This window comes from Malaclemys terrapin, chromosome 12, assembly GCF_027887155.1.
Source record: "Malaclemys terrapin pileata isolate rMalTer1 chromosome 12, rMalTer1.hap1, whole genome shotgun sequence".
Classification (NCBI taxonomy): Eukaryota; Metazoa; Chordata; order Testudines; family Emydidae; genus Malaclemys; species Malaclemys terrapin.
The window spans coordinates 32003182-32029766 of record NC_071516.1 but is presented as its reverse complement, the minus strand read 5'-3'; the positions used below and the strand labels follow the sequence as shown (position 1 = coordinate 32029766).

General features: G+C 40.0%; 1 protein-coding gene across 4 annotated transcripts in view; it reads left to right on the top strand.

Annotated features, from left to right (window-relative positions):
- PHF20 (PHD finger protein 20) overlaps positions 1–26585 on the top strand; it is a 158081-nt gene that overhangs the window by 49357 nt on the left and 82139 nt on the right. For 2 of the 4 annotated variants that reach the window (XM_054045841.1, XM_054045840.1), the window contains exons 6-10: positions 1749–2136; positions 2698–2805; positions 11236–11415; positions 12259–12435; positions 25110–25388. In XM_054045841.1, coding sequence (XP_053901816.1) covers positions 1749–2136; positions 2698–2805; positions 11236–11415; positions 12259–12435; positions 25110–25388 — 1132 coding nt within the window. The remainder of the gene's footprint in view (positions 1–1748; positions 2137–2697; positions 2806–11235; positions 11416–12258; positions 12436–25109; positions 25389–26585) is intronic. The other 2 variants (XM_054045843.1, XM_054045842.1) reach the window with 1 other exon arrangement.

Genomic DNA, 26585 nt, shown 5'->3' with positions numbered 1-26585 from the left:
GATGTTAGGGTTTCCATGTTCCGTGACCGTCAAAAGGATCTTGTCCCATTCTTCATCTAAGGTGATCTTGTAGCCTGCAACATCATCGATGGTGTGATGGCAGCTCTCAACATCGTTCACGATCCAGATGAGTGGAGACTGTTCATTGATTCATCAAAGACGAGTCTTAAAGCTGTTTTACTGCATAATGGCAATGTTTTGCCATCAATTCCAGTTGGTCATGCAGTCCATATGAAGGAAACCTATGACAACATGAAAAAACTTTTGAAGTGCATAAACTATGACCAACATCAGTGGCAGCTTTGTGGCGATTTGAAGGTTGTTGCTCTCTTGCCTGGTCTGCAGACTGGATACACAAAGTACTGCTGTTTTCTCTGCGAATGGGATAGTCGTGCAAGAGATTCCCACTACATCAAGAAAGATTGGCCACTCTGACAGTCATTGGAGCCTGGGAGGAAAAGTGTTCAGCATCCACCACTTGTTGACTCAAGGAAGATTTTGTTACCACCCTTACATATCAAGCTGGGTCTGATGAAGAACTTTGTCAAGGCCATTGACAAAACACAAGCAGCTTTCAAGTACCTCCGTGGAAAATTTCCAAGGTTAAGTGAAGCTAAGATAAAGGAAGGTGTCTTTGTTGGTCCTCAGATTTGTGAACTTCTTTGAGATGATGCATTTGACCATGCACTACGTGGCAAGGAAAAGACGGCATGGAAAGCCTTCCAGTTAGTGGTAATAAATTTTCTCGGAAACAACAAGGCAGACAACTACAGGTTGTTGGTGGGAAAACCTCCTCAAGGCATACAAAAGCCTTTGTTGCAACATGTCACTAAAGATACATTTTTTGCACTCTCATCTAGATTTTTTTCCCACCGGACTGCGGAGCGATGAGCACGGCGAGCAATTTCACCAGGACATTGCAACACTGGAGAAACGCTATCAGGGCAAATGGAGCCCATCAATGCTTGCAGACTATTGCTGGACAGTGACAAGAGATGCTCCATTTAATGAATACAAGAGACAAGCCAAGAAGCGCCGAGTAGACACTGAATAGGACTAAACTATGTACATAATAGTTTTTTGCCTTTTGTTTCATAATAAATTTTATTTCTATAACCCTTTTGCTGATTTTTAAAGTGTTACATAAACAGGACAGGTTAAATATTATCATGTAAAGCAACCATAAACACATGAAAAGACCTAGGTTTACAATTTGATTAAAACTCTACTATCTACACAATATACGTAGACATAAAATGTAAAAACTTAAATATCTTAGAAACAGTAGCCAATCAGTTGTTTTAATTGTCATATTTGAATTCAGCACATCAAAATACATAATAAATAGCACATTTTATCTCTGAAGCAGACGACTTCTCAAAAATTGTAGACCAGTGTAATAGGTAATGAAAATTAAACATGAAACATTGGTAACACTAGTAGCTTTTCTGTGCCTTGTAAAAGTGCCCATTTTACAGTAAGCCTTTGAAGAGAGACCACCTCTTAGAAGCGAGCACTTTTGCTAACTCCCAAGAGTGGTCACTCTTGGCAGGTTTTACTGTAGTGCTCTGCCTATAATCTTAAATTTTTAACTTGTGGGTTATACTGACATGACACCTGGACCCCTGTTCCTTTGCTTACATGTGTGGTTTTTTTTTTTTTTTTTTTTTAATTCTTATGTTAAATATAAAGAAATTTCAAAATGCAAAGAATCATGCATTTTTCACTTCGTGTTTTCTTTATTTTAGAATATTGTGGGTAATGCTAGGCCTAAAGAAAAAGGTAATGAAATCCCTTCATCTCCTGAAAAACGGGAGAAGTTTAAAGAACAGAGGAAAGCAACAGAGAATGCTAAGAAGGACAAGGATGAAAAGGCATTAAAGACAGAAAAAAGATCTAAACAACCTGATAAAGAAGGAAAAATAATAGTCATCTCAGAAAAAGGCAAGGTCTCTGAAAAAAATATACCTAAGAATGGGAAAGAAGACAAAGAGAATATATCAGAAAATGATATGGAATATTCAGTAGATACACAAATTGAGAAGAAATCTGAAAATGACAGAGTGAAGAGTCTACCAGAAAACATAAAGGAAACTAAAAGAAAACGTGGTAGACCACCTATAACACCCCCAACAGGTTAGTACTTAAAATATTTGTATTTAGGCAGTAGTCTAAAAAATCTTGTAGGGAATGGGAGATGCTGAGCAGCTCAGCACTGCATTCTTTTCTGATTTGGGGCATGGGGCTCTTTATGTTCTAAGTACATGGAAATAAATGTTGCTCTTACAGCACTTATTTTAGCTCATTCACTTCAACCTCTCGTCATGACAATCTATAACATATTTGGTTGTATTTTAGAGAGGTCTAAAAATTTAGTAATAGAGACATGATTTTTAAGGAGATAGTGTCTATAGATCAGCTCTGCAACTAACATGACAATATGTGATGTTATAAATGGGATTATATGGTAAAATGAATATGTTTACTAAAGAGTCAGTCATGATCTACCAAAATAGCTAATAAGAGGAAAGGAAATAAAGAAAATTGCAGAATTAGAGAGATACTAATATTGTTTTTTATAAAGCTCTGAAAAAGTGAGTTTGTATTTTTTTTAAATATACAAATCTGAGGATTTTAACTGACTTTAATGGTATATTTAGTCAACTCTCATTCCTCTGCTTTTATGTAAATTTGTAGAGCAAAGTTCTCAAACATTGCAGCCAATAACATTGGAATTAAGAAGGCGGAAAATACCTAAAGGAGGGGAAGTTCCATCAAAACGCATCAGGGTTGAAAAAAGCTTGTGTGAGTATTTTTAGTACTTCAACTTTTGTAACTTAGGGTATTTTATAACATTGTTCTTTCTATAATATTGTCTTTGAATTTTAATTTTAGATGGTCTAAATGCTATGTGTGTTATCATTGCAACAGATTCCCTAGATAATTTACGTCGGATATTGAAGTGTAGCAATATTGTAAGTAGTCCCCACCAAAATCTTGAAAGCAAGATTTCATAGATTTTTTTTTTTTTTTTTTTTTAAGACTAGAAGGGATCATTGTGTTCAAATCGGACCTTCTTAAGTAGTGGAGGCCATATAATTTCACACAGCGATTCCTGAATCTATCCCAATAAATTGTGGTTTAACTATAGGATATCTTTTCAAAAGACCTCCAATGCTGATTTAAAGATTTCAAGCATGGCGAATCCATCACATCCTTTGATAAGTTGTTCGAGTGGGTAATTTACCTTCACTATTAAAAAAAAAAATATTTTCACCTTATTTCTAACCTGGATTTATGTAGTTTCAACATCTAGCCCTTGGATCTTGTTATGCCTTTGAATGCTAGATTAATGAGCCTTCTGCTAATACCTCGGTAATCCCGTTCCCTTTGAACTTTAACATGCCCTACAAGATTTAAGGAGCTCAATTTCTTTTTAGATTATTTGGATGATTGTCCACATGCACATTCCGCTGATGATGGTACACATTTTCCTCATGTACTCAAGTTTGGAGTCTTTTGGCGAGCAGTATATGATGCACATGTGCCCCAAGAGTACTCTTGTTCTGCATCAAGGGCATATGGAAAGTGGAGTGCACCAACTGCCACTTAGTTCTATTCACAACCTCTTAGCTTTGAAATGAAATAGCTTGCTGACTCTGTGACTGTGAGCAACTTTTTGCTAGTCTTATGGTTAGTTATTAGCTATTTGTTTGCTTTAGATCGGGGGTGATGAACCTACAGCCCGTGGGCCGGGTCCGGCCTGCTGCTTAATTTCATCTGGCCCGTGGCAAGTCTCTACACTGCGGGCTGGAAGCCCCGACACTTGGTGCCCGCCCACAGGGCTGGAGCCGCGAAAGCTGGCTTGCCCTGCTGCGGGGGGAAGCTGTGGTTGCCAGACTGTTAAAAGTCCAGTTGGCTCTGCACGGTTTCTGGAAGTGACCGGCATGTCCCTGCAGCCACTAGGAGCAGAGGTGATCAGGGAAGCTCCGCACGCTGCCCCCGCCTCCAGCGCTGGCTGCGCAGCTCCTATTGGCCAGAAACTGTGGTCAATGGGAGCTGCGGGGGGTGGTGCCTGTGGGCACGGGCACTGCGCAGAGCCCCCTGGCCTCTCCGCCTAGGGGCTGGACGTGGAGGCCACTTCTGGCAGCTGGGAGCCTGCCTTAGCCCTGCTGTGCCACCACCCGGGAGCTGCCTGAGGTAAGCACTGCCTGGCCAAAGCCCACACCCCAAACCCCCTGCCCCAGGTCAGAACCCCCTCCCACACCCTAACTCCCTCCCAGACACTGGCACCCCCACCTGCACCCCAAACCCCCTGTTCCAGAGTGGAATCCTCTCCCGCACCCTAACTCCTTCCCAGACCCTGCACCCACACCCCTACCCCAGCCCTGGGTCCCCTCTCAAACTCAAAGTCCCCCAAACCTCCTCCCCCACTGCTGCCCCAGCCCTGAGCCCACTACTGCACTCCAAATCTCATGGCTCCAGCCTGGAACCCCCTCCTGCACCCGAACCCCTCATCCCCAGCCCCATTCCATAGCCCGCACCCCCAGACGAAGCCTTCATCCCCTCCCACCCCCCTGCCCCAGCCCAGAGCCCTTTCCCGCACCCTGAACCCCTAATTTCTGGCCCCATCCCGGAGTCTAGGGGACGCACCGAGCCTCCGCACCCCCCTGGTGGGGGTTGGAGCTGTGAGCACCGGCTCACTCCGCTGCGGGGGAAGCCTCGAGCACGCGCACCCACCCACCCCCTGTGTGCGGGGCTGTGTGTGTGGCCCACGACTGATTTTTTTTTTTTTTCTGTGGGTTAGTGGCCCCTGATAGAAAAAAGGTTCCCCATCCCTGCTTTAGATAATGTGCCCATTGGCACTTTTCTCTAGTTTTAAGTAATGTTAGTAGATAAGTATCCAAGTTACAGAGTGGCCTCATGAGGTCTCCTGGCTTTAAGTACTGTCTGGCATGCAATAAAGCAATGCCTATTTATGATGGTCACATTAAGTGCCTTTATTGCCTAGGAGAATTGCATATATCTGGGAAATTCTTGATTTGTAAGTCGTATAGTGCCTGGACAGAGAAAGAACAGAGAAGTGTACTTATATGACTAAATTCATAAGACCAGCTTCGGATCCTAGCTCTTGAGGTGCCCCCCACCCCTCTCTTGGAGCCAGAGTGAAAGTGCAGGCTCCTTATCCGGAAGGGGCCCCATCTTCATCCAGATCCACCAAGAAATTAGTGGGCAAGACTGAGTGTGCGGGTAGCCCTACAGGGAGATCTCCCACCTGTTCTTACTCCCATCAGCACTATTTGTTCTCAGACTTCACCGTCCTGTATAGTTCTTGTGTAAGCTCAGTTCCATATTGGTCCATAGGAACTGGTAGTGAGCTGACACTAAGCAAAATCAGAACCTTTGAAACCTCACTTCGAGAGACTCAGCACAGATCGCAATCCATGACATGATTGTGGCATCATCAAGACCTTTGCGTTGAAAGATGCCAGCCTTGGCACCATGGTCAGTATTCGTAGACCTAGTGCCACTTCTGGTCACACCACTGCATCAGCTGGCACTGAAGTTTATGGCACAGAGACTTGCTGATCATGCAGGAGCCAGGGTCACCTCTTTTATCTGCTTTGCTGCCATTTGATGCACTAAAACAATGTTGACAACTTCTCTCCTGCTACCCTGCTAGCCTAACTCTTCACTCCATGAGCCATAGCTCTTCTCTTGGATGTGGAGTATTCTCATCAACCTCATGTGAGGCTTCAGGTGATAACAGAGAATCTGGATGGGACCTAAACTCTTCATATAAGGGATCTGGACATTCCTTCAGGGAAGGATACTGGGAGACTCCACCACAAGGTCCCTGGTTTCCCATACAATGGCCACCGGGACAGTGCCTGTGGGTTCCAATTTGGCCATATTGGGACTCGTGATTCTTCTACAGTAGGGCAGAGCCTCAGGATAGACTCCAGCAATCTGCAAGATTACTTCCACCAACCATGGCCTCATAAGGTGTGCCAGAGCCAGCACCTCCCCACTCCCCACCAGAATAAGGGGAGGACTTGGATTAGGTCTCATTACCAGGTGATATACTGGCTCTGGTGGTACCGTCGTCATCATCCCTGATGAAGCTGGTGTCCCGCAGACTGTCCTCAAATTGATGACTTTTGGGGATTCCAAGAACAACTTAAGAAGATTGTGCAGACTCTGCAAATCCCCATGGAAGAAGTTCAGGAGCAGACCTACAAATTGGTGCATATACCCCGGTCCTTCACACCAGGAAAAATTGCCATTCTGGTGATTGGACCCAGTGAAAGTGTTGTCAAAAACACCAATCCACAGTAGCTCCTGCCTCTTGTAAAAGGGACAAAATATCAGGTTCCACCCAAAGGGGCTCAGTTCTCTCATGTACTTCCAATGCCGCCACCTTTGTTCGTAATGAAGGCCAATGAAAAATCCCATCAGTATAAATCAACACCCAGAGACAAGGATCCAGAGAAACTAGATTTATTGAGTTGAAAAGTGTACTCGTTGGTGAGCCTTCAATTAAGGATTACCATTTACCAAATCCTGCTGGCCTGCTGTGATTTTAGGAATTATGAAAGAATACAGGCCTTTGTGACAAACTTCCCTCAGACCTGAGGGGGAGAATTTGGGAAGAGTCTCAGAAGATGATCTTGTGGCTAAGGTGAGCCTACAAGCAGCTCTGGATGCAGCAGACACTGCTACCAGATCAGTGACAAGGATCATGATGGCGTTTGTCCTGCTTTCAGGAGGCATCCCCTGTGAGGTGTAGGCGACAGTAGGTATCCCGTTTGAAGGAAGCACCAGTTAATGGTGGGTGATGACCACAAACAATACTACATTATACCCTTTGGACTCCAGGCTTCACTGAAGGTATTTACCAAGGTGCTTGCAATAGTAGTAGCACCATATCTAAGAAAGATGGAACATTTTCATATACCCATACCTTGACAGCTGTCTGATATGAAGCAGATCTTCCTTAACAGGTCTCGTAATCCATCCACCTGATGCCCTGTCTGTTCCACAACTTAGATAGGACTGAAAGTCAACATGCAGAAATCCAGCTTGCCTCCTCTCTAAAATATAAAGTAATTTGGAGAAGTTCTAGACTCCACCAAATCAGTGGCTTATCTTCTCCAGGACAGATTCAAGAACCTGTCATCCCTTATCCTACAGCTAGAACCAAACCCACATAAATAAGAATGTGCCTTGCCACGTTAGGACACATGGTCTCCTGTACCTTTTATGATGCCATGTGCCAGACTTTACCTTCACTGCGTTCAGGTCTGGTTCAGGCTCTCGTATGCCCTTCCAGGCATCACTTGGATATGCCCCTCTTACCCTCCTCCTCCCACAGTATTGTAGTACAGTCTGTCCTGGAAGAACCCTGTGAATGCCTGTATTGGATCTCCTCCCATCCTCCCCTCCGATCCAGGATTATAGCTATAGACACTTTGCTCAAGGCAGGGGAGCACACATGAGAAACCTTTCCAAGAGATTGATATACATTCTTGCTTCTCTCTGGACCCAGAGAGGCAAGAAACTATATCAGTCTCTTGGAATGCTGAGATGGATGCATGGCTTACGAGTCCTTCCTTCAGTACATCACAGTGTGATTAGCCCAGGTAATAGAGGACGATACGACCACCATGTTCTACATCAACAGGCAGGGTGGGGTAAGATCCTACCAGCTCTGCCAGGAAGACATCAGACTATGGAACTAGTGCATCACACATTGTGTTTCTCTTTCGGTCATACATCTACCTGATCTACAGAATACTGTAGTGGGCAATCTCAGCAGACACTGCTGTACCAGCAAGGCCCTTAGTTTTTGTGTTTTACTGTTTTTAACCAGAAAAATCTCAGGTTTTATAAAAGTTATTTGGTATTTACCAGTATTTCACCTGAATTTTAGACCACTTGTGTACATGAAAATACCAGTTATGTGAGAGATCAGTATATTACATTGTTCATTGTTACTAAATTAATCTAAATGTAAATCCAAGACCATTTATTAAAGTAAGGCACTGTAGTAGAAGATACACACACACTTACACATGAGTATGTATGTCACTGCTCAAGTCCTAAAAAGAGAAGTGCAGAACTCCCTAGACCCAGCTCTCTGCTCCGGAAGGCGAGATGGCAAGTTGGTAACCAGATAACCTAGCTGCTATCTCTCTTTCTGGAGTGGGCCTGGAAGAGGTAGAGGAAGGTAGTGTGAGGAGATGACCACCTTGCTTCCCAGCCCACTCCAGAAGGAGAGCTGGGTAACCTGGGTCACCCAAGTTACCCAACCACTATCTCCTGGTCCAGAAAGGGGAGCCAGGCTAGAAGTACTCTTATTTTCTTTTTGTCCTTTATTTTCTGTCTTCCAGTTCCCCAATATTAACCCTGACATGTATTTAGAAAACTGAAGTTAAATTTTTGCACCAATTTTCACCTGTTTCTTAATTTTTGAAATAAACACTGATAAATTTCCCCAGAAATTTTAAACAAAACAAAAAGTGAAAATGGAAGGGCCTTGTCTACCAAACACAAGTGGGAGATCAAAGATTCTATCTTTTGGGACATATTTTCAGACTGATGCTAAACCTGGATAGACCTGCATGCAAAATGAGATAACAGGAAAAGTTGGATGTTTTGTTCCAGGGGATGAGTGAACCCAGGCTCCATAGCCTATACTTTCCTGATCCTGTGGTTGGGAGCTCTGATTTATGCCTGTCCACTAATTCCCATGGTCTCCAGAGTGCTCTGCAAGATAAGACAGGATTCAGCCAAGCTGATCCTTGTAGACCTGGTATGGCTGTGGCAGCTTTGGTTCCTGGACATCCTGAACCTGTCAGCTTCCCAGCCCAAAACCTCACCTTTGTTTCCCGATCTCTGATATCACAAATCAAGGGGGAAATCCTACATGTGGATCGGAGATACCTTTATCTGAGGGCATGGAGGTTGGATGGTTGTTGACTGTAAAGTATGCCTGCTTCTCTTCAGTCAGGAATATCCTCATGTGACACTTTCTTGGGCACCCAGGATTGTGGGTCCCTTGTCTCCAGTACGAGGGAGTTCATCCTGTGATAGCTTTTTGTCAGCTCTTGTACACTGCCAGCCTTTCAACTACTCACTCTCCTCAGGACTCTGCCAATCCTATTTTGCTTCGCAGGTTAACATTAGGTGCCCCTCAGTCCCCAAAGCCCCTTTGAAGAGAGTTCCCGGTAGCATCCAGACCCTGTCACTGGACACACTCAGTGATTACCAGGTAAGCTGTTCCCCAAGAGACAGTGTGTACACAGCTGGAAGGTTACTGCTCAGGATCAGGTCCTTTATAATAATACAGCACTGTAATCTATTTATGTGGTCACCAAATGAACTAGGGGTCACCAAATGAAATTAATAGGCAGCAGGATTAAAACAAAGAAAAGGAAGTATTTTTCCCCCCCCACAACCTGTGGAACTCCTTATTAGAAGATGTTGTGAAAGTCAAGACTATAACAGGGTTCAAAAAAGCTGTAAGGTGCCACAAGTACTCCTGTTCTTTTTGCTAGATAAGTTCAGTAGCTAGGGGATAATCGGGATGGGCAGGGGGGATGGTGTCCTTAGCCTCTGTTTGCCAGAAACTTGGAATGGGTGACGGGATGGATCACTTGATGATTACCTGTTCAGTTCATTCCCTCTGGGGCACCTAGCATTGGCCGCTGTTGGAAGACAGGATATTGGGCTAGATGGACCTTTGGTCTGACCCAGTACTTCCGCTCTTATGTTCTTATGGTGAAAACATACGTATAAAGAGAAAAGATTCACAGATATTCAAGTGAGTATAGAGTAAAAATAAAACACATGGTTACAAATAAAACTAAAGTAAAAAGCCCCTTTCTGGAGACTAAAATGTCACATCACCAACTTTTGTCTAAAGCAGTTTCTCTCACTCAGTCTTTCTGCAGACTTGCTGATTTTCAGTGAATCCAGGATTTATTCGTTCACAAGTCATCCCCCTCTGCTAATGGTGTTCCTCCATGAAATGAATAATGAGGTGTTGTCCTGGCACCCCCTGTTATACTTCAGTAGACCTTTGAAATGCTTTCCTGTTGTTTGTTCTTCAGTGTGCTGGCGCCATATTGAATTCACACACCCCTGCCAACCTCTGTTTCTGGTTGACTTGACATGGAAATGTAGCTCCCATTTTTTTTTTTTTTTTTGGCTTGCTGTGCTTAATTTACATTTAACAGAGAAATAACTCTGCCTGCCTGCCTACTTGCCTGCATGGAAGGAACCTATTTCTTCCTTTGGTTACAGACTTTAAAGTTTAATATTAGTAGGTATACATAATTTCTCCTGTAGTGTTAATACATACCCTTCACAATTATATTAATGATCAGTGTGTCAGCAACTTTCATTTGATACCTTACATGACATTCTTTATAGATAAATATATAACAGCAATGTGGTCGGTTGGTGTAATGAGTTTGGCCTGACAGGAGTTGCTGGCAGAACAGTGAACTTTTTGCCTGTTGGCTCTGAGGGGTTCTTAGGCTCATTCTTCATAAATAGCAGGAAGGACATTACGAGGGAAACTTACCTGGAGAAATGGACCAGGTTTTCTCACTTGTGCCAGTGGAAGTCCATCACCCCTCATCACTGCTTGATCTCTTGAATTCTGAATTACGCACAGGAGATAAAACAAAGTAATTTATCCTTGAATTCAGTCAAAGTACATTTGGTGGTGATTTCAGCCCATCATGCACCTATAGACAGCCGTACAATCTTCTCCTAACCAACTGTGATCAAGTTCCTCAAAGGCCTGATTAAGGTGTTGTCTAGCCCTAAGTCTAGCTCTCTTGGCTTTAACGAGAGCACCCTTTGAACAGTTACCAAAAGGTTCCGTCTTGCATATGTAAATGAAAACAGTTTCTAGTCGCCATCACTTAATTGAGGAGAGTGCTGCAATCTTTATTCTCCAAAAGACTTCAAGCTCCCACCTACATTACATAAGATCACTGCTTAGGAGTCGCCAGCAGTGGAATATGCATATGGACAATCACTCAAAGGAGAATGGGAAGTTACTTACCTGTTTAGTAATCAGAACTCCAGTTATTGGAGGTAGAGGCATAAGTGATCCGCAGGTGTTAACCACATAACCAGTAGTACTTCATTGTCAAGCTTCAATGTTTTCATGATTGACAGCGTATTGCACAATGAAATTAAATTTATTATGCTGTTTAGCTCAGGAAAAGTTGAAAAACTCTCCAGACAGCAATGAAAGAGACCAAATTAGGAGACGATCATCAAGGTTGTCATCCAATGGTAGTCCTGAGATAATAAATACAGATCTTGTTACAACAACTTTTGCTGAAATTGGACCTTTGAAAGATCCAGCATCTAGTCCAAAGGAACCTGAGGAACGTAAGTACTTTGTTGTAATGGTATGCTCTTGGGTCATTATGAAGGAGAGTTGTTTAGTTGTGTTATAACTAATTACTAAGATGAAGTTTAAATGACATCCACTTGCAAAGAAGATTGATAAAGTTGATTTCATGTTTAGCTTTTAAGTGTAGTTGATATATTAGAATTCCCTTGAACTGGGGATAGATTGCCTAGATAATCCAGAGTAACTGTTTCTCTAACATTTAAGGGATCCTTGTTGGAACTAGTTGAACCATATAGAATATTCATTTATTCACTTACTAATTAGTTAATTACTATTGCACCCTAGGAACCCCCCCGTAATAGACCAGCACTCCATTGTTAGGACCTGAACGAACACTAAACAAAATGACACTGCGATTAATTGACAGCCCTAGTTTAAATACCTTGGTAGAGCCACTCCATTCTCTCCCCGACTTTCTCAGGAAATCCAGCCTATTAAACCCAATCGGGCTGTGTGGTCTTCTGGAATCACTGGATTTGATGAGGGGCATGGAATGGCGTTAATGTCATGCTCCCCATCAGTACCTACCCTGGGCCAGGGAAGCTAATGATCCAACCAGTGGACCAAATTCAGTGATGAATACTGGTCATGTGCCACATTGTGCATACGCTAAAAAGAGCTCCTGGATGTGATATTCAAACACTAAGAGGGAAGGGAGTGGAAGTTTTGTTTCACACATTCCTATTATCCACCTAAAACAGAAAATGGTGAAACAAACGCATCTTCTTTTGCCTTAAGTCTTTTCCAGTATTTTGGCTATCTGATGTTTGTTTTTGTGTATTTTGCTCCCATAAACTCCTTTTTTCTTTTTCTTATAGTTCAGTTAGAAATTCCTGTTGAGTCTGACCAAAACGCCTGTGAACAAGCACCTCAATCTTCTGGCGATGTATCACAGACCACACCGCTTGATGTGAACATCAGTTTAAAGGAAGAAAAAGTTGATGACCGTGAGCTCTCCTTTACATCTACTGAAACCCAAGAGCCTTCTATTACAGGTTCAAATTTAGATTTAACAAATCTAAAATGTGATGCCTTCTTTGTATTTTTGTGTATTTATGATAGAACACTGGCACTAGGCACCTTTTTTTTCTTTTAAAACATTTCTCTATTACATGATTATTTACAAAAAAAAAAGGGGGGGGGAAGGTGGAAGCATTTGAATGAATGCTGGAAAAGGAAAAATACATACTTTATTATAGATTAACTTTGGAGTGGTTATGAACAATTTTCTGCAAACACAGGGGTAATTTTGCATTTCAAATGATTGGATTTTAGCTGTGTGAAAGGTAGGGTAACTCCACAGTCTCATATATGCAATAACCATACAATCTTGATTAATATATTTGTGTTTTGTGGTCCCAAATAAGATTAAACTGATGTTTAAAGTGATATTAATTTCTTCTATATATTTCCCCCCTTTTTTAAATCTCTGCAGGGGAGAGTTAAGGTCGTTGGGGTATCCTAACTGTGCATTTCCACACTGTAACATGTATGGATTTCCTTAAGTTAACCATAACTTTGAATTTTCTGGGGTTGTAATTCTTCTTTGTGGGGATAATTGACATCTCTTTAATGTTTCTTTACCCTAAACATAATAATACATATTATGGGGGGAGGGATAGCTCAGTGGTTTGAGCATTAGCCTACTAAACCCAGGGTTATGAGTTCAATCCTTGAGGAGGCCACTTAGGGAGCTGGGGCAAAATCAGTACTTGGTTCTGCTAGTGAAGGCAGGGGGCTGGACTCAATGACCTTTCAGGGTCCCTTCCACTTCTAGGAGATAGGTATATCTCCATACTTTTGATCTTCACTCCATTTTAACAAAGTTGTGTGGGATTTCCATTGTTATATATTTTATAATTATTAGAATTTTCATACATAAACAGTAAATTAGAAGCCCCAAGAGAATGTCATGCTGTGAAAATTCCAGTTATTTGAAGATAGGAAATTTTGAAAATTAACTTCTAAGGCTCGATTCATCCATTTTTGCTAGTGTATGCCATTCCGAACTAGTGTAAAGCAGCCAGAGTATATTGAGCAGTTATACTGGATAAACAGCTGCTTGACATTGTTAGAGTAGTAGATTATACACACTTGATTCCCTCTCCCTCTTGCCCTTTTACGTCCCTTTGTACACATGCTCACAGTCCCTGTCCCTCCATTTCCCATCTCTGTTAAGTAGATCTGATGCAACAAGTAGATTTTTAAAAAACATTTTTGGGATTAAGGGTCATCTTTTGCTGCTGTTCTTCATAACCAAAAGTTTCTTCATGAGTAGCTTTGGCACAAAATCTCCTTCAGAGAAATTCCTAAAGTTCCCTCTTTCAAAATGACTGCCATTTTCCACTGTTCTCAACTGATCCTCAGCTAGGATGGTCCCTGTTTCCCATTGTTCACAGTGGCAATGAAGCCAAACAACCTTCAGGGAAGATGCCCTAGGAACACTGTTAGGAACAGGTGAATTCGGTGGTGGCCATCTTTACTAAGGGTGTCCTGTGGCCTCAGTCCTGTTCAAAGCAATGGTTAATCATGGCCATTTTGAAAGAGAACAATTTTTATTGTGTATCCCTGAAGGATATTACTAATCTTCAGCCTTTGACAAACTTTGTTATAAAAAATAATGAAAGGGAAAAATCCTACCTGTCACACCAGATCCACTCAATGTTCACCTCTCTGCCAATGTCTGTTGATAGACAATACATTAGAATTTATAAATCCTGAATTATCTTATTTGATACAGAGTATTCAGTTTCTTAAATGACCCATTTTTAAATTAATGTTTATAAATTAGTTAATAGATTTACATGTAAATTCTTAGAAAATTAATTCTGCAAGTACTGTGATTCAGTGGGTACGATATGCTCTATTCTTCATACATAAAGTGGTTGAACTTAAAGTGCAAATTCAGCCTTAACTATGGAGCTGCAGTTGATGCCGCCATATAATAATCATATGTTTTTGGATTATGGCATTCTCATATGTATAGTACTTAAATTATATTCTATAATTTAATAGAACTAGTGGCTAGCAAAAGAGTTAAAGGCAGGGTAATGTAATTAATGCAAATCAACATAGGTTTATGAAAAACACATCCTGTCACATTAACTAGATCGCTTTTTTTGATTGCAAGTTTGGTTGATAAAGGTAATAATGTTGATATATTACGAATTTGACTTGGTAACACATGGCATTTTGATTAAAAAACTGGAATTATATAAAATTAACATGGGACACGTTAAATGGATTAAAAACAGGCTAACATATAGGTCTCAAAATGTAATTCTAAATAGGGAATTGTCATTGAGCAGGTGTGTTTGCAGTCCTGTTGGAATTGGTTCTTGGCCTTATGCTATTTAACACTTTTTTTTTTTTTTTTTTTTTTTTTTTTTTTAAATCAATGACCTGGGAGAAAATATAAAATGATCACTGATAAAGGGTGCAGATGACACACACATTGGGGGACTGGTAAATAATGAACAGGGTAAGTCACTGATCCAGAGTAATCTGGGTCACTTGGTAAACTGGGTGCAAGTAAATCATGTTTTAATATGGCAAAAATTTAAATGTATACGCCAAGGAACAAAGAATGTAGGCCATACTTACAGATTGGGGGACTCAATCCTGGGAAGCAGTGACTCTGAAAAAGATTTGGCGATCGTGGTGAATAATCAGCATAAACTCCCAGTGTGATGCTGTGGCCAAATAGAGCATGTGTGATCCTGGGATGCATAAACAGGGGAATCTTGAGTAGGTGTAGAGAGCTTATTTTGCCTCTGTATTTGGCACTGGGGCAACCACTGCTGGAATATTGTATCCCTTTCTTGTGCCCATAGTTCAAGAAGGATGCTGATAAATTGGAGGGGATTCAGAGAAGAGTCATGAGAATGATTCAAGATTAGAAAACATGCCTTATAGCAGTAGACTCAAGGAGCTCAATCGACTTAGTTTAACAAAGAGAAGGTTACAGGGTGACTTGATTAATCTATAAATATCTACATGGGGACCAAATATTTAATAGTGGACTCTTCAGTCTAGCCGAGAAAGGTAAAACATGATCCAGTGGTTGGAAGTTGAGGCTAGACAAATTCAGACCGGAAATAAGGTGTTAATTTTTAACAGTGAGAGTAATTAATAATTGAAACAATTTATCCAGGTTTTGTGGTGGATTCTCCATTAGTAACAATTTTTAACCCAAGATTGGATGTTTTTTCTAAAAGATCTGTTCTAGGAATTATTTTGGATAAGATCTCTGCCCTGTATTATATAGCAGGCCAGATTAGATGATCACAACGGTCCCATCTGGCCTTTGAATCTATAACAGGGAAAGGTTGTAAAACATTTGGATTAGCAGTTAATTTTAATAAAAAGCTAGAAAAGGGATATACCTTTCCTGGAAAGCTACCATGATGTAACCTTTATATATTCATTTAGAAAGCAAAGTTTTTAAATAGTTTCAAAAATGTTTGATTCCAAATAATTATAAACTGAAATGCTTTTTAAAATAACGTTTGATCCAAAATTAGTAATAGAAATGTGTAGAGACTTAGACTACAAATAAATATATTTGAAAACAAAGTAGCTGAAAATTAGTGTCTCCTTTAGTTACCTCTCAAGATCTGAATTCAGAGTTATATTTTCTTTACAAGAGTTGAAGGCATCACTATACAGCAGTATAAAAAATACTTTTTCTTGTAATATTGTCAACTATTACAGTAGAAACAGACAACCTGAGCTACCTTAACTCAGATTCTGACGCCTTTTAAAATGTATTTATTTGTGATCTGTATGTCTACATGTTTAATGATTTGGGATCTCAAACACTGTTAATTTTAGAAAAAATGCAAGTAATCCTTAGCATTAAAAATTAAAACAATTGCAAATATTTTCCTCCTTCGCTTGCCTTCCAAGTCTTGAGTTCAGGATTCCACATGTGCCCTACAGTGGTCTGGATTCTGACATCTTTTACCACTTAGAACCCTCCTCCTGCGGAGGTGAGAAGGTGTTTGAGCTGGGATTGTATGGGGCTGGAAGAGGAAAAGGACAAAACAGGAGCTTTAGTTGAATGTGTGTTGAAATTCCAAGAGGGAGTTTCTCAGGTTTGTAGTGCAAAGCTCTGTGAAGCATGCCTGTGGCTGCTGTCAGATGGAAGCTCTGCTTACTGCTTGCTATAGGGCACAATAGAAGAGTATAATGCTGGTGTGCAATCAAATATTCATGAATTCAAGTAACTGTAACCCTCCCTCACTTGCCCTTTTTCTCAAATTCACAAACCTGCTTGGTCCCTTGCCTAGCAGAAGGGAAATCTGCAGGAGCACATGACCCTGGAGCTTGTGTAGTTTTGGTTTTGCCCATGTAGAGATGAGCTCTGGCTGTATGTACATCTGTGAAAATTCTGTAGAAAACTGGCAGTGCCTTAATCATTTCAAGAGTCATAAGATAACTGATTTATTTAGATTGCCAGACTGTAAATGGGAGCGCTTGCTCAGGCCTTGGCTATTCTAAAGAAACATAGAAGTTAATTTAGGGTATGAGACTGAGTGAACTATTGAAACTCTCTAAAGGCACAATAAATACAGTATATAACTGCACCATATGGTGGCTGTTTATATCTGGTGCATGGTGTACTTACTCGTCCCTACCTCAGAAATTCTGGTCTTCTCTTTATGGTTTCTTTTCCTCTGACTCTGGTTCGGAGTCATTAAACATTGGTTGCTGGAAATCAGAGGTTTAGTTTTCTGGATTTGATATTTCATTTTTCACTTCTAGTAAATATACATAATATAAAAACGTCAAGTATTTATAGATGGACATACACAAGATATGCTGAATGTAACTGCACTGAGTTTGTTTTGCTGACGTTTCATTGGCAAGATTGTAAGAATAGGAATCATTCACTTTTTTCGAAGAATAAGCGCTGTCAAAGTAAAAGTAAAACATTTATGATTTGATAATTTCATAGCATATTTAGTTATCATAGAAATGTAGGGCTGGAAGGGATCTCAAGTGGTAATGAAATCCAGCCCCCTGTGCTGAAGCAGGACTAATTAAACCTAGCCCATCCCTGACAGATGTTTGTCCAAACTATTGTTAACCTTGGAAACGTATAAGTGGTTGTACTTATCTGAGAGCCACAGCCTCTGTTGATTTGACCAAAATAGATTTTCTGTGATTAAAAGTGTTAGCTGCATTCACTGATAGTAATCAATAATACTAAGTCTGTAGTGTAACTGACTTGCATCCCATCGCAGATTTGACTGCATGATATTCTCAGGAGAAATTGTCAATATATTCGCTTTAAATGAGAAACATATCAGCAGTAGGCAGTCCTGGGAGATATGATTGAGATCCATCTTTTTCCCATCTGTTCTGGGTGCACATCCATCCCTCTCAGACCGTTGCCCCCAAACTGTTATCTGATGAACAAGAAAAGTTCTATCATTCCATAAACATACAGGTAGCCTGCATTGGGATGCAGTAAAATTACGATTGTGACAGTGGGGAGTGGCCAACTTACCTTGGTGTGTCTGCACCTGACTCTCATTGTCCCTTTTTATTTCTGTAGAGACTGACAGCTTCGTAAACCAATCTCAGAAGAACTTGTTCTTCTGCAAATTTAGGGCAGGCCTATTCTAGAAAGTTTTGGTAACATAACTATGTCAGTCAGGGGTGTGATTTTTGCCAGCATGCTAAAAGCTCTAGTATAGATGCAGTTACTTGTTATAAAAGTGCTTATACTGATGTAGCTGATGCCAGTCAGGGAACTGGAATATGCTATATCAGTGTAAGCACTTTTATATTGATACAACTGTTCCTTCACAAGGAACGTTTGCTGCTCAACTATATTGATACACCTCTATCCTGATATAATGCGACCCGATATAACACGAATTTGGATATAAAGTGGTAAAGCAGCGCTCCGGGGGGGTGGGGCTGCGTGCTCCGGCGGATCAAAGCAAGTTCGATATAACGTGGTTTCACCTATAACGCGATAAATTTTTTTGGCTCCTGAGGACAGCGTTATATCGGGGTAGAGGTGTATAGTTAAACTGGCAGAACTATCTAGTGGAGACTAGACCTTAGGAATCAGCTTCTTTGCTTGTAAAACCTGCACTCCAGGTCGTAACCAGGTTCCTCTCTCTCTCTCTCTCTCTCCTCTTCCTCCCTCATTTGTCTTAAAAAGGTTAATGAAAACTTCTTGGTTTTAAATATGCATTGTTCTAGCTGTATGCCTGGTTTATCTTGTGCTGACTCTGTGTCTGTTTGTTCTTGTCTCTCAAACAGGGGTTGTATCTATGGAGATGAAAGCAAAAAAAGGTGCTTTGTGTGGTTTTAAAGCTGAATTGATTCATTCCATGAATGAATCATCCAAATACCTTAAATGACCAAATAGGAAAGTCTCTTCAGCTATTTGTTTTTGAGTGTCCGCAGACTGCCATTAGTATTGTTTGCATGCTCTTAAATGGGCAATATAAGATCCTGGAAATTGGAGATGGAAATGACCTACCATCTCAGGAAAATGGAGCATTCTTCCCTATTATTTTCATCTATTGTTTATGCAGCTTAGTTCTAATGTCACAAGGAATAGAATTTCCATCTCTTCCTTTTGGGAGAATATTCCAGAGTCAAGTAGAATGACTTGCCTTCATTTTTATCCTTGGCTGTGTGTGGTGTTGGTGCTGCATGTTAGTTGTGAGATTGTTGTGTAATTTGCATGCACCACACACAAAAAATCTGCATATGTGCGAACATTAACAATAACTTTTAAACATAAAACTGTTTAAAAATTGGCGTCTTCTCTCTTACCTGCTGAGAGTTGAGTTCAAGATTTGGTTTGTGCCACAACTATCTAAAAACATGACACACTGCACTGTTTAGGATTGCGAAGCAATTCAAAATGTGCATCTGTTGTAATACTTGTTAGGATTTTAATATATACCTTCATGTATAGTATGTTTAACAAGGGCGAAATATTGCTTTATGGAACTTAAATTTTAAATTTCCTGAAGTTTTGGTTAAATTTTCAACAATAGTGTTGCATGTGGCTGATACATACATACATACATATATATAAATTAGTTCAAATTTTAAAGGATAACAGTCATATTCTGCTACTGTATTTGAATTCTTAAAAAAAATGATGAGGAAAAAAGATTAAAGATTACTGGTATAGTAGATTACCACCCCTTGGATCTCATGCTTCTGTGGGGTGACCGAACGGTTGATGGGAATTAACTCAGTCAAGAGGCATTTTGACTAATAGGATGTGAGCCAGACTGTTCATCAGCTGTTCTGACAGCTAGTACCTGTTTTCTCTTCTGTCTGCGAACAGGCTCAAAATCACTCCACAGCTACTCTTGGTGCTTGGCTCCTCAAGGGTGTGCTTGATACTTAGAAGTTGGTTTCTGATTTTAAAAATGCCTCCTATGCTTTCCATGATTCTGCTGTGAAGTTCCTAGTGTTGTTTTCTAAGATTTTGCTTGAAGTGTGCTAGTTTGGACGTGCATCAAGGATTCAGTCTACATAGGACTTGTGACCACTTTTTTTAAACTTTGTAGTCATTTCATCCTTGGTTTTCAGGTAAGGAGAAGCAGCCTAGTCCCTTCAAATGCAGAAAATGTTTTCCTCCAGTTGACAGGACTGCTGCATATCCTGCAGCTGCATGTGTTGTGATTCCTCCCAAGGCACCATAAAAGTTGTCAACTCAAGCCAGTGAATACGGGCAAGCATCATGCCACCTGGCTGCTCTAGAAAAGAGTAGTCAAACAAAGCTTTTGCCTCAGCCAGCGGTTTTGCACTGGAAACTGGCATTTTGACAAGTCATTCGATAAAGAGAACCATTTCAGTATCTTCAAAGTTCCACTTTTAGAGTTGAAGGGCTGAATCCACCTCTTGATCTGAAGGGGGAGGCTTTAAATTGCCTCATCTCCCTAGCTCTGAAGCATGTGTTGAAGTTTGCACTGGTTGTGCACTCTGTGCTTGCATGTTAGATCTTTCAGTGTGTTCTGTGTATTCCAGTTCCTCTATCGTTTTAATACTGGCACAGGTGAAGCAAATGTATGGGCTGTGTGGCTTGGTTTACCCTCATAACTTTAGGTGTAATTGGTGTCTCAGATGCTGTTTGCAATGGGTCAAGTAATCTTGTATGCCCAAAGGCTGCTCAGAGCTTTGTGAACTGAGAAGAGCTCACTAAATTGAGGACTTTGACATTTTTACTCCAGACAGCAACATCTTTAGTGCAGTGGGTTCTGGAAACATTGAAGGTGCTAGAAAGAGGTACAATACGTAAGTAATGCAATCAGAGTAGTTTTCAAATCCTGGTTTCACAGGCTTAATTTTTAATAAGGCCTTGTCTATGCTACACAGTTTTGTCGGTAAAAGGCAGCTTTTGCCAACAAAACAGTGGAGGTGTACACACTACAAAACTACTTTTGGTGGCAAAACAAAACCACCTTGCCAAGACGCATAAAGCTTTTTGTGGCAAAGTTAAAATGACAAAGCATCAGTGTAGACGCCACCATTCATTATGTTGACATAACTGGCCTCTGCCAGTATCCCACAATGCCCACTATGACTGCTCTACTCTGTATTTAGAACTTGGCTTCCCCGCAGGCCTGTACCCCCCTCCCCTTTCAAAGCTCTGGGAAGCTTTGACATTTCTCAGTGTGAAGAGCTCTGTGAGCTGTATCTGCCCCCATGAGACATTACAAAGCCTTCCCAAAGCATCCTGCAGCAAGTTGTGCAGTGGGATAGCTACCCACAGTGCACTGTTCTGTGTCAATGCAAGAGCTGCTAGTGTAGATATGCTCTGCGGACACAAAGAGCATAGTGTGGACATGCAACAGCGGTTTAATTAAAGTGGCATAACTTTTGTCAACAAAACTCTAGCACAGACATGGCCTCAGTTTTGAAAACTGGGAAAGTTCCAGAGGAGTAGAAGAAAGCCATGTCATACCAATTTTAAAAGAATAAACAGAATAATCCATGTAACTGAAGATTTTGTCCTCTGAAGATACATGAAGCTGTAGAATGAGTGGTCAGTGGGTGGGTGAGTGAGAGGTAGAGTTCCGAAGAGTTGATTATCTTTCTCCTATTTGTATGAAAAGTAATTTAAGGATAAACAGTTACTGACTCTCAGGAAGTCTGCATGCTTTAGCTTGCGCCGTATATTGGTTATTACTCTAACAGCTTAGCTGAAAGTTCTAAATCAAATAGGATCCCTCACAAGCCAGAGGTTTAAGATACATATGATTTATGGATTGGTGATCTGGGGCAGAAGGCCAGAATTATAGTAAGTAATTTTCTCTTTCAGCATTCTAGGTCATAAGAACCCCCAAATAAATGGTGGGATACATAGAGGTCTCACACTGATAGACCTCAATATTCACAAGAAATTGCTTGTTTGCAATATTGAGTTCTTCTCCTCCCCCCCACCCCACCCCATAGTGCTCCAGAAAAAGGCGGAACCTCTGAAAGTTCATTGCTGGTATGTCCTCAGTAAAAAGTACCTTACTGTCCCCAAATTGGGTAATTCTGTTAATAGCTAGTGCATGTGACCAAGAATCACAGTAGTCAAGGTCCAGTTTTTCCAGGGCTGTTGTGGCAGAGGAGGAGCTTCCCTCTTCCACCTCTGTACACTTTCCTTTCCTACCATCAAGCTTGGGAGAGATTGTGCTTCCTTAGGGTACAATTTCTTCCCAAGGTCTTCCTGGGTCGAACAGTCGCACACCAACTTTATATTAATTCCCATGAGCAGAGAATTCCATGTGGGCATTATCGTATGAAGGGGGAAAAGTGCCTCTATGTCGTGGTAACCTAAACTTTGTAGTTCGAAATTCAGGCATGTCTGTGTATTTCCTGTTGTTGCCCTAGAGTTTAAATAGATTCCTTTGTGCCCATTGCAGTAAGCCAGGGGTTCTCAAATTGGGGGTCGGGTCCCTTCAGGGGGTCATGAGGTTATTATGTGGGGGGTCGTGAGCTGTCAGTTTCTACCCAAACCCCGCTTTGCCTCCGGCATTTATAATGGTGTTAAATATATTAAAATATTTTTAATTTATAAGGGGGCTTGCTATGTGAAAGGGGTTACCAGTACAAAAGTTTGAGAATCACTGCAGTAAGCTCTCCCTTTCTCTCTCCTGTTTCCAGCCCATCCTCAATTCCTCTGTTGCCTCCTCTTCTCCAAACTTCAGTTTATCAGATCAGTTAGAAGCTATTCTCTGTACCTTTGCAAGAATTTGTACATCTCTCTGGAAGAAAGATACACCAAGCTTGGATACAGGACTCCTGATGGGGTCTAATCATGACAATTGTACAATAGTTTTCCTTGTCATCTTCATATTTCTTTTGTTGAAGCTTGAGACCCTATTGGTACTCCTTGCTGCAGTTGAATGTTTTCCCATCTCCATGTTACTTCTAAATTGATTCAGATTTCTTTCCACTTCCATTATATGTTTCATTCTTTATTAATACAATATTTTAAGTTTTGGGGTTGGCAGATTTTGCCATCCCAATAGCATGGCCCTGTTTAGGTTTGTTGAAATTATCAAAATGATTTGAAATCACTCACTGTCAGGAAATTCTTACTGATACCAGGCCTAAATTTTGCCTTTCTTAATTTTTTCTTCTCCTTTCTCCTTGTTATTTCCCCCATGTACAACCCTAAAAAAATTCCTCTTCGTTCTTGTTGTTCGCTCCCAATAAGTAAATGTAGATTGTTAAATCGCTCCACTTTTCTCTTAGGCAACCTGCTGTGTATGTATAAGCTCTCCTACTTTCCCCAGGAATCAGTCTGTCTAGCACTATTGAGTACTTCTGTTGCTTTTCTCTTTGAACTCCTTCAGGTTTGTCAGTTTCTTTCAGACAGAGTAGTACCCCAAACTGAATGCATTTCAGATGCAGTCGTACCAGAACAATTTACTTTCCTGCTCCATGATGCCTCTGTGTATTTAGCCTTAAATTGCATTGGCCATTTTTGTTATCTTGTATTAAAAATATTTATCAAAATTGCTATTTGCTCTTATGCCTAGCTCATCTTGGCAGTACGGCTTTCTAGCTTCCTCCCTCCAAGTGACTGCTGTCAGTTTTTTTCAGATTATTTCCCCTCACTCTTTTCTGACCAAGTTTGTTATCTCTCATGGCTTTGGATTAATTCTGTGTCCTTGTTGGTGTTTTCAACTCCTCCCAATTTAATGTGATTTTTTTTTCTTTTTTTTCATTAACAGGCTACTTACTTCCATTTCCAGTTCATTGAACTTGCTAGCTCTGGGTCCTTCCAGATACTTCCCCCTCCCCTAACGCGAGATACCATGATTTAATATCCTTTTGTGGAGTTTTTTTATGATAAAGTATTCGTTTTATCCAAATGATTTACTAAAATCTAAATACGCAACATGAACTGCAGTGCCTTTATTTACTAACTTTGCGCTTCTGTTTAAAAAGAAACAAAAACAAACCCACAACATTGTCCCTAGAAAAAATTATTCTTTACAAACTCATGTTATTTTTCATATTATTCCATTAGCCTCTAGATATTTAGTGATTTATCTTACTAGTGATGCAAGTTAGATTTATGTGATGGTTATTGCCAGGATCATTCTTCTCTTTTTTTAAAAAATTGTTCTATGTTGGCGTTTCTCCAATTTTCTGGTAATCTTCCCATTTGAACAATTTTTTTAGGTATAGTTGACAGCACCGCAGGAAGTTCAGACTGTTTTTGTTTGTTTTTTTTTTGTTTGTTTGTTTTTTTGTTAATCAAAATGTTTCTTTCAAGAATACAGTAATTCCCATCAAAAACATAAGTGAAAATGTTTGGAACCTTAGAAGAGGTAGGAATAAATCTATTTAGTTCATCTTCTGGCCAATGTAGCAATGTTCTGTAGACTATATTCTCTTATTCCAGGCCAGTTTGAAGACTTGAACAAAGTTTTTTCCAGCAGCGCTATTGAGAAATGAATATGTAGTCTAATAAATCTCTGAGTAAGAAATGTTTCTTGAAATTCATCCTAAGTATGCCTTTGCTTAATGTCATGCCTTCACGTTTACTGAACTTTTAAAAGTTCTTTTGTTAATAAATCTAATTTACTTGAAGGACAGCTCTGACTTTTCCCTTACTGTAGCAGCACTCCACAGCTCTTAACTTTAACAGATATTTATAGTTGGATCTGACATCAGGAAATCCTGATGCCCAATCAGTTATATGTTAGTAAGCAAAAAATGTTTCTCTTGACCAGTGCTCTAATATAAGATACTAATGTTTAAAGAAACTTGATAGAATGTGCTATTATTGTTTTAAGTGAAACATGTAGTGTTCATGCTGCTTCCATAGTGAACAGCATCATTGTACTACTGTTGTGCTACAGGCTTCAGTTAAGCAAAGTCTCTATAATATAATATATTATGTTCCCTATTACAATAGCAATTGGTTAATAAACATTTTTATGGAGATTTTAGTAGTAGTTACATCAAACCACAGTAAGGAAAACAGTCTCAGGTTAGTCCCTGTCTAGGCTGTTGATCTCAAAAGCCGCTAATAGCAACAATACTTTTTGTTTCATAGCTAATATAGTATTTTATGTTTAAATACATGTTAGTTTCTTAATTTTTTTAAGTTTAGAGAATCATATGATAAATATAGCAAAAGCATGGGGGATTCTTATTTGTTTTGTCCTTACAGTAACAAAAACTTTTAAGAGAACACATGATTTTATTGCTTCAAAAGCTGCGACTGTTGACCAAGATCACAAGTTTAGATGCAAGCTCTTGGACTGTTCAAAATCATTCCGCAAAGCCAAGTTGCTACATTATCATATGAAATATTTTCATGGAGTGGAGAAGGCACCAGAACCACAGCAGAGTCCAGTTCAAAGAAATATTCAAACACGAGGTTTTTTGGCTTCTGAAAAAGCCAAACAAAGAAGTTTAAACAGAAGGCGGACTACATCTGGTTCATTGTGTAAGTATGTTGGCTATCTCTTCATTTTTAAGGAGCATTCTAGTATCTAGAATGAAAAGGAAAATTAATGGAAAACATTTCAGTTACATGATAGATATTAGGCAAAGAAGGGTCCTTTGGGTTCATCTTCTTATTCTTCTATGTATCTCCCTGAATTGAGAAATCTTATTTAGAAACATAAATACAAATGGTATAATGTAACAATATCATTTTGAGATTAGAGAAGATGATAAAACTCACTCTGAGCTGATTCCCTCCTCCAGAAACTGACCAAGTTACTTAATGAACTGATTTATCCTATCAGCTTCTTATGCTCCCCTTCAGCAATTTATTCCACTATTAAACCTTTGTGTGTTTAACTAAAAAAGAAAAAAAAGAAAAAATTCACCTGAAATACTGGAATCCTTTCATTTTATTTTTGCTTGGCAATGTCCTTCCTCCTCAAACGATACTCTCAGAAAAGGAAAGGACAAGAGAAGTTCGTTCATCAACCAGTCTAAACATCTAACTCATTTCTTTCTCACTCCTTCACTCTCCTCATTCAGAAGAAGGGATAAAAGTAACTAAAAGTCCAATCTCACTTGTGATTTTTGTGATTCTTGTTAGAGTTCCATCAGCAGCTTTAAAAGCAAGCACTTTAAGCTGCTGGTGGAACTCTGACAAGAATCCTGTTATGCATGACTACAGGTGTAGGAGTTGAGTTCTTGTGAAAGAATGTTGTATAATTTACTTGAGTAGAAGAGGGGGAAAAAATCAGGGCATGGGAAAATGCAGGATTCTCATTAGGTGACACCCACCTGTACTCTTCAAAACAGAATCTTATTGGTTGTCTTCTGCTTTACATTTTTGTTGTTTGCTGTGCCTTCCTTCAACACTGTGCTCACTAGAATTATGCATGATATTCTAGATAAAATCTTCCTAGTGTCTTATGTAATGCCAGAGTAATATTTTAGATTTCTATTCTGTATTCTTGTGTCTTACAACCTTGTTGTTTGGAACAGATATTCTTATTTTACTTTAGTGGGCTATTTTTTTTTTCTGTATTGTAGTTCCATTTAAACAGACTTTTTATGGCTTTTCTTCTGCTTAGTCCGTATTTGTAAAATAATTTTTTCAAAATATATCTTCTTGTGCCACATTATAGTGCATAGGGATAAAGACGACTACAGTGTTTACCTAAATTCTCAATTTCTTGGC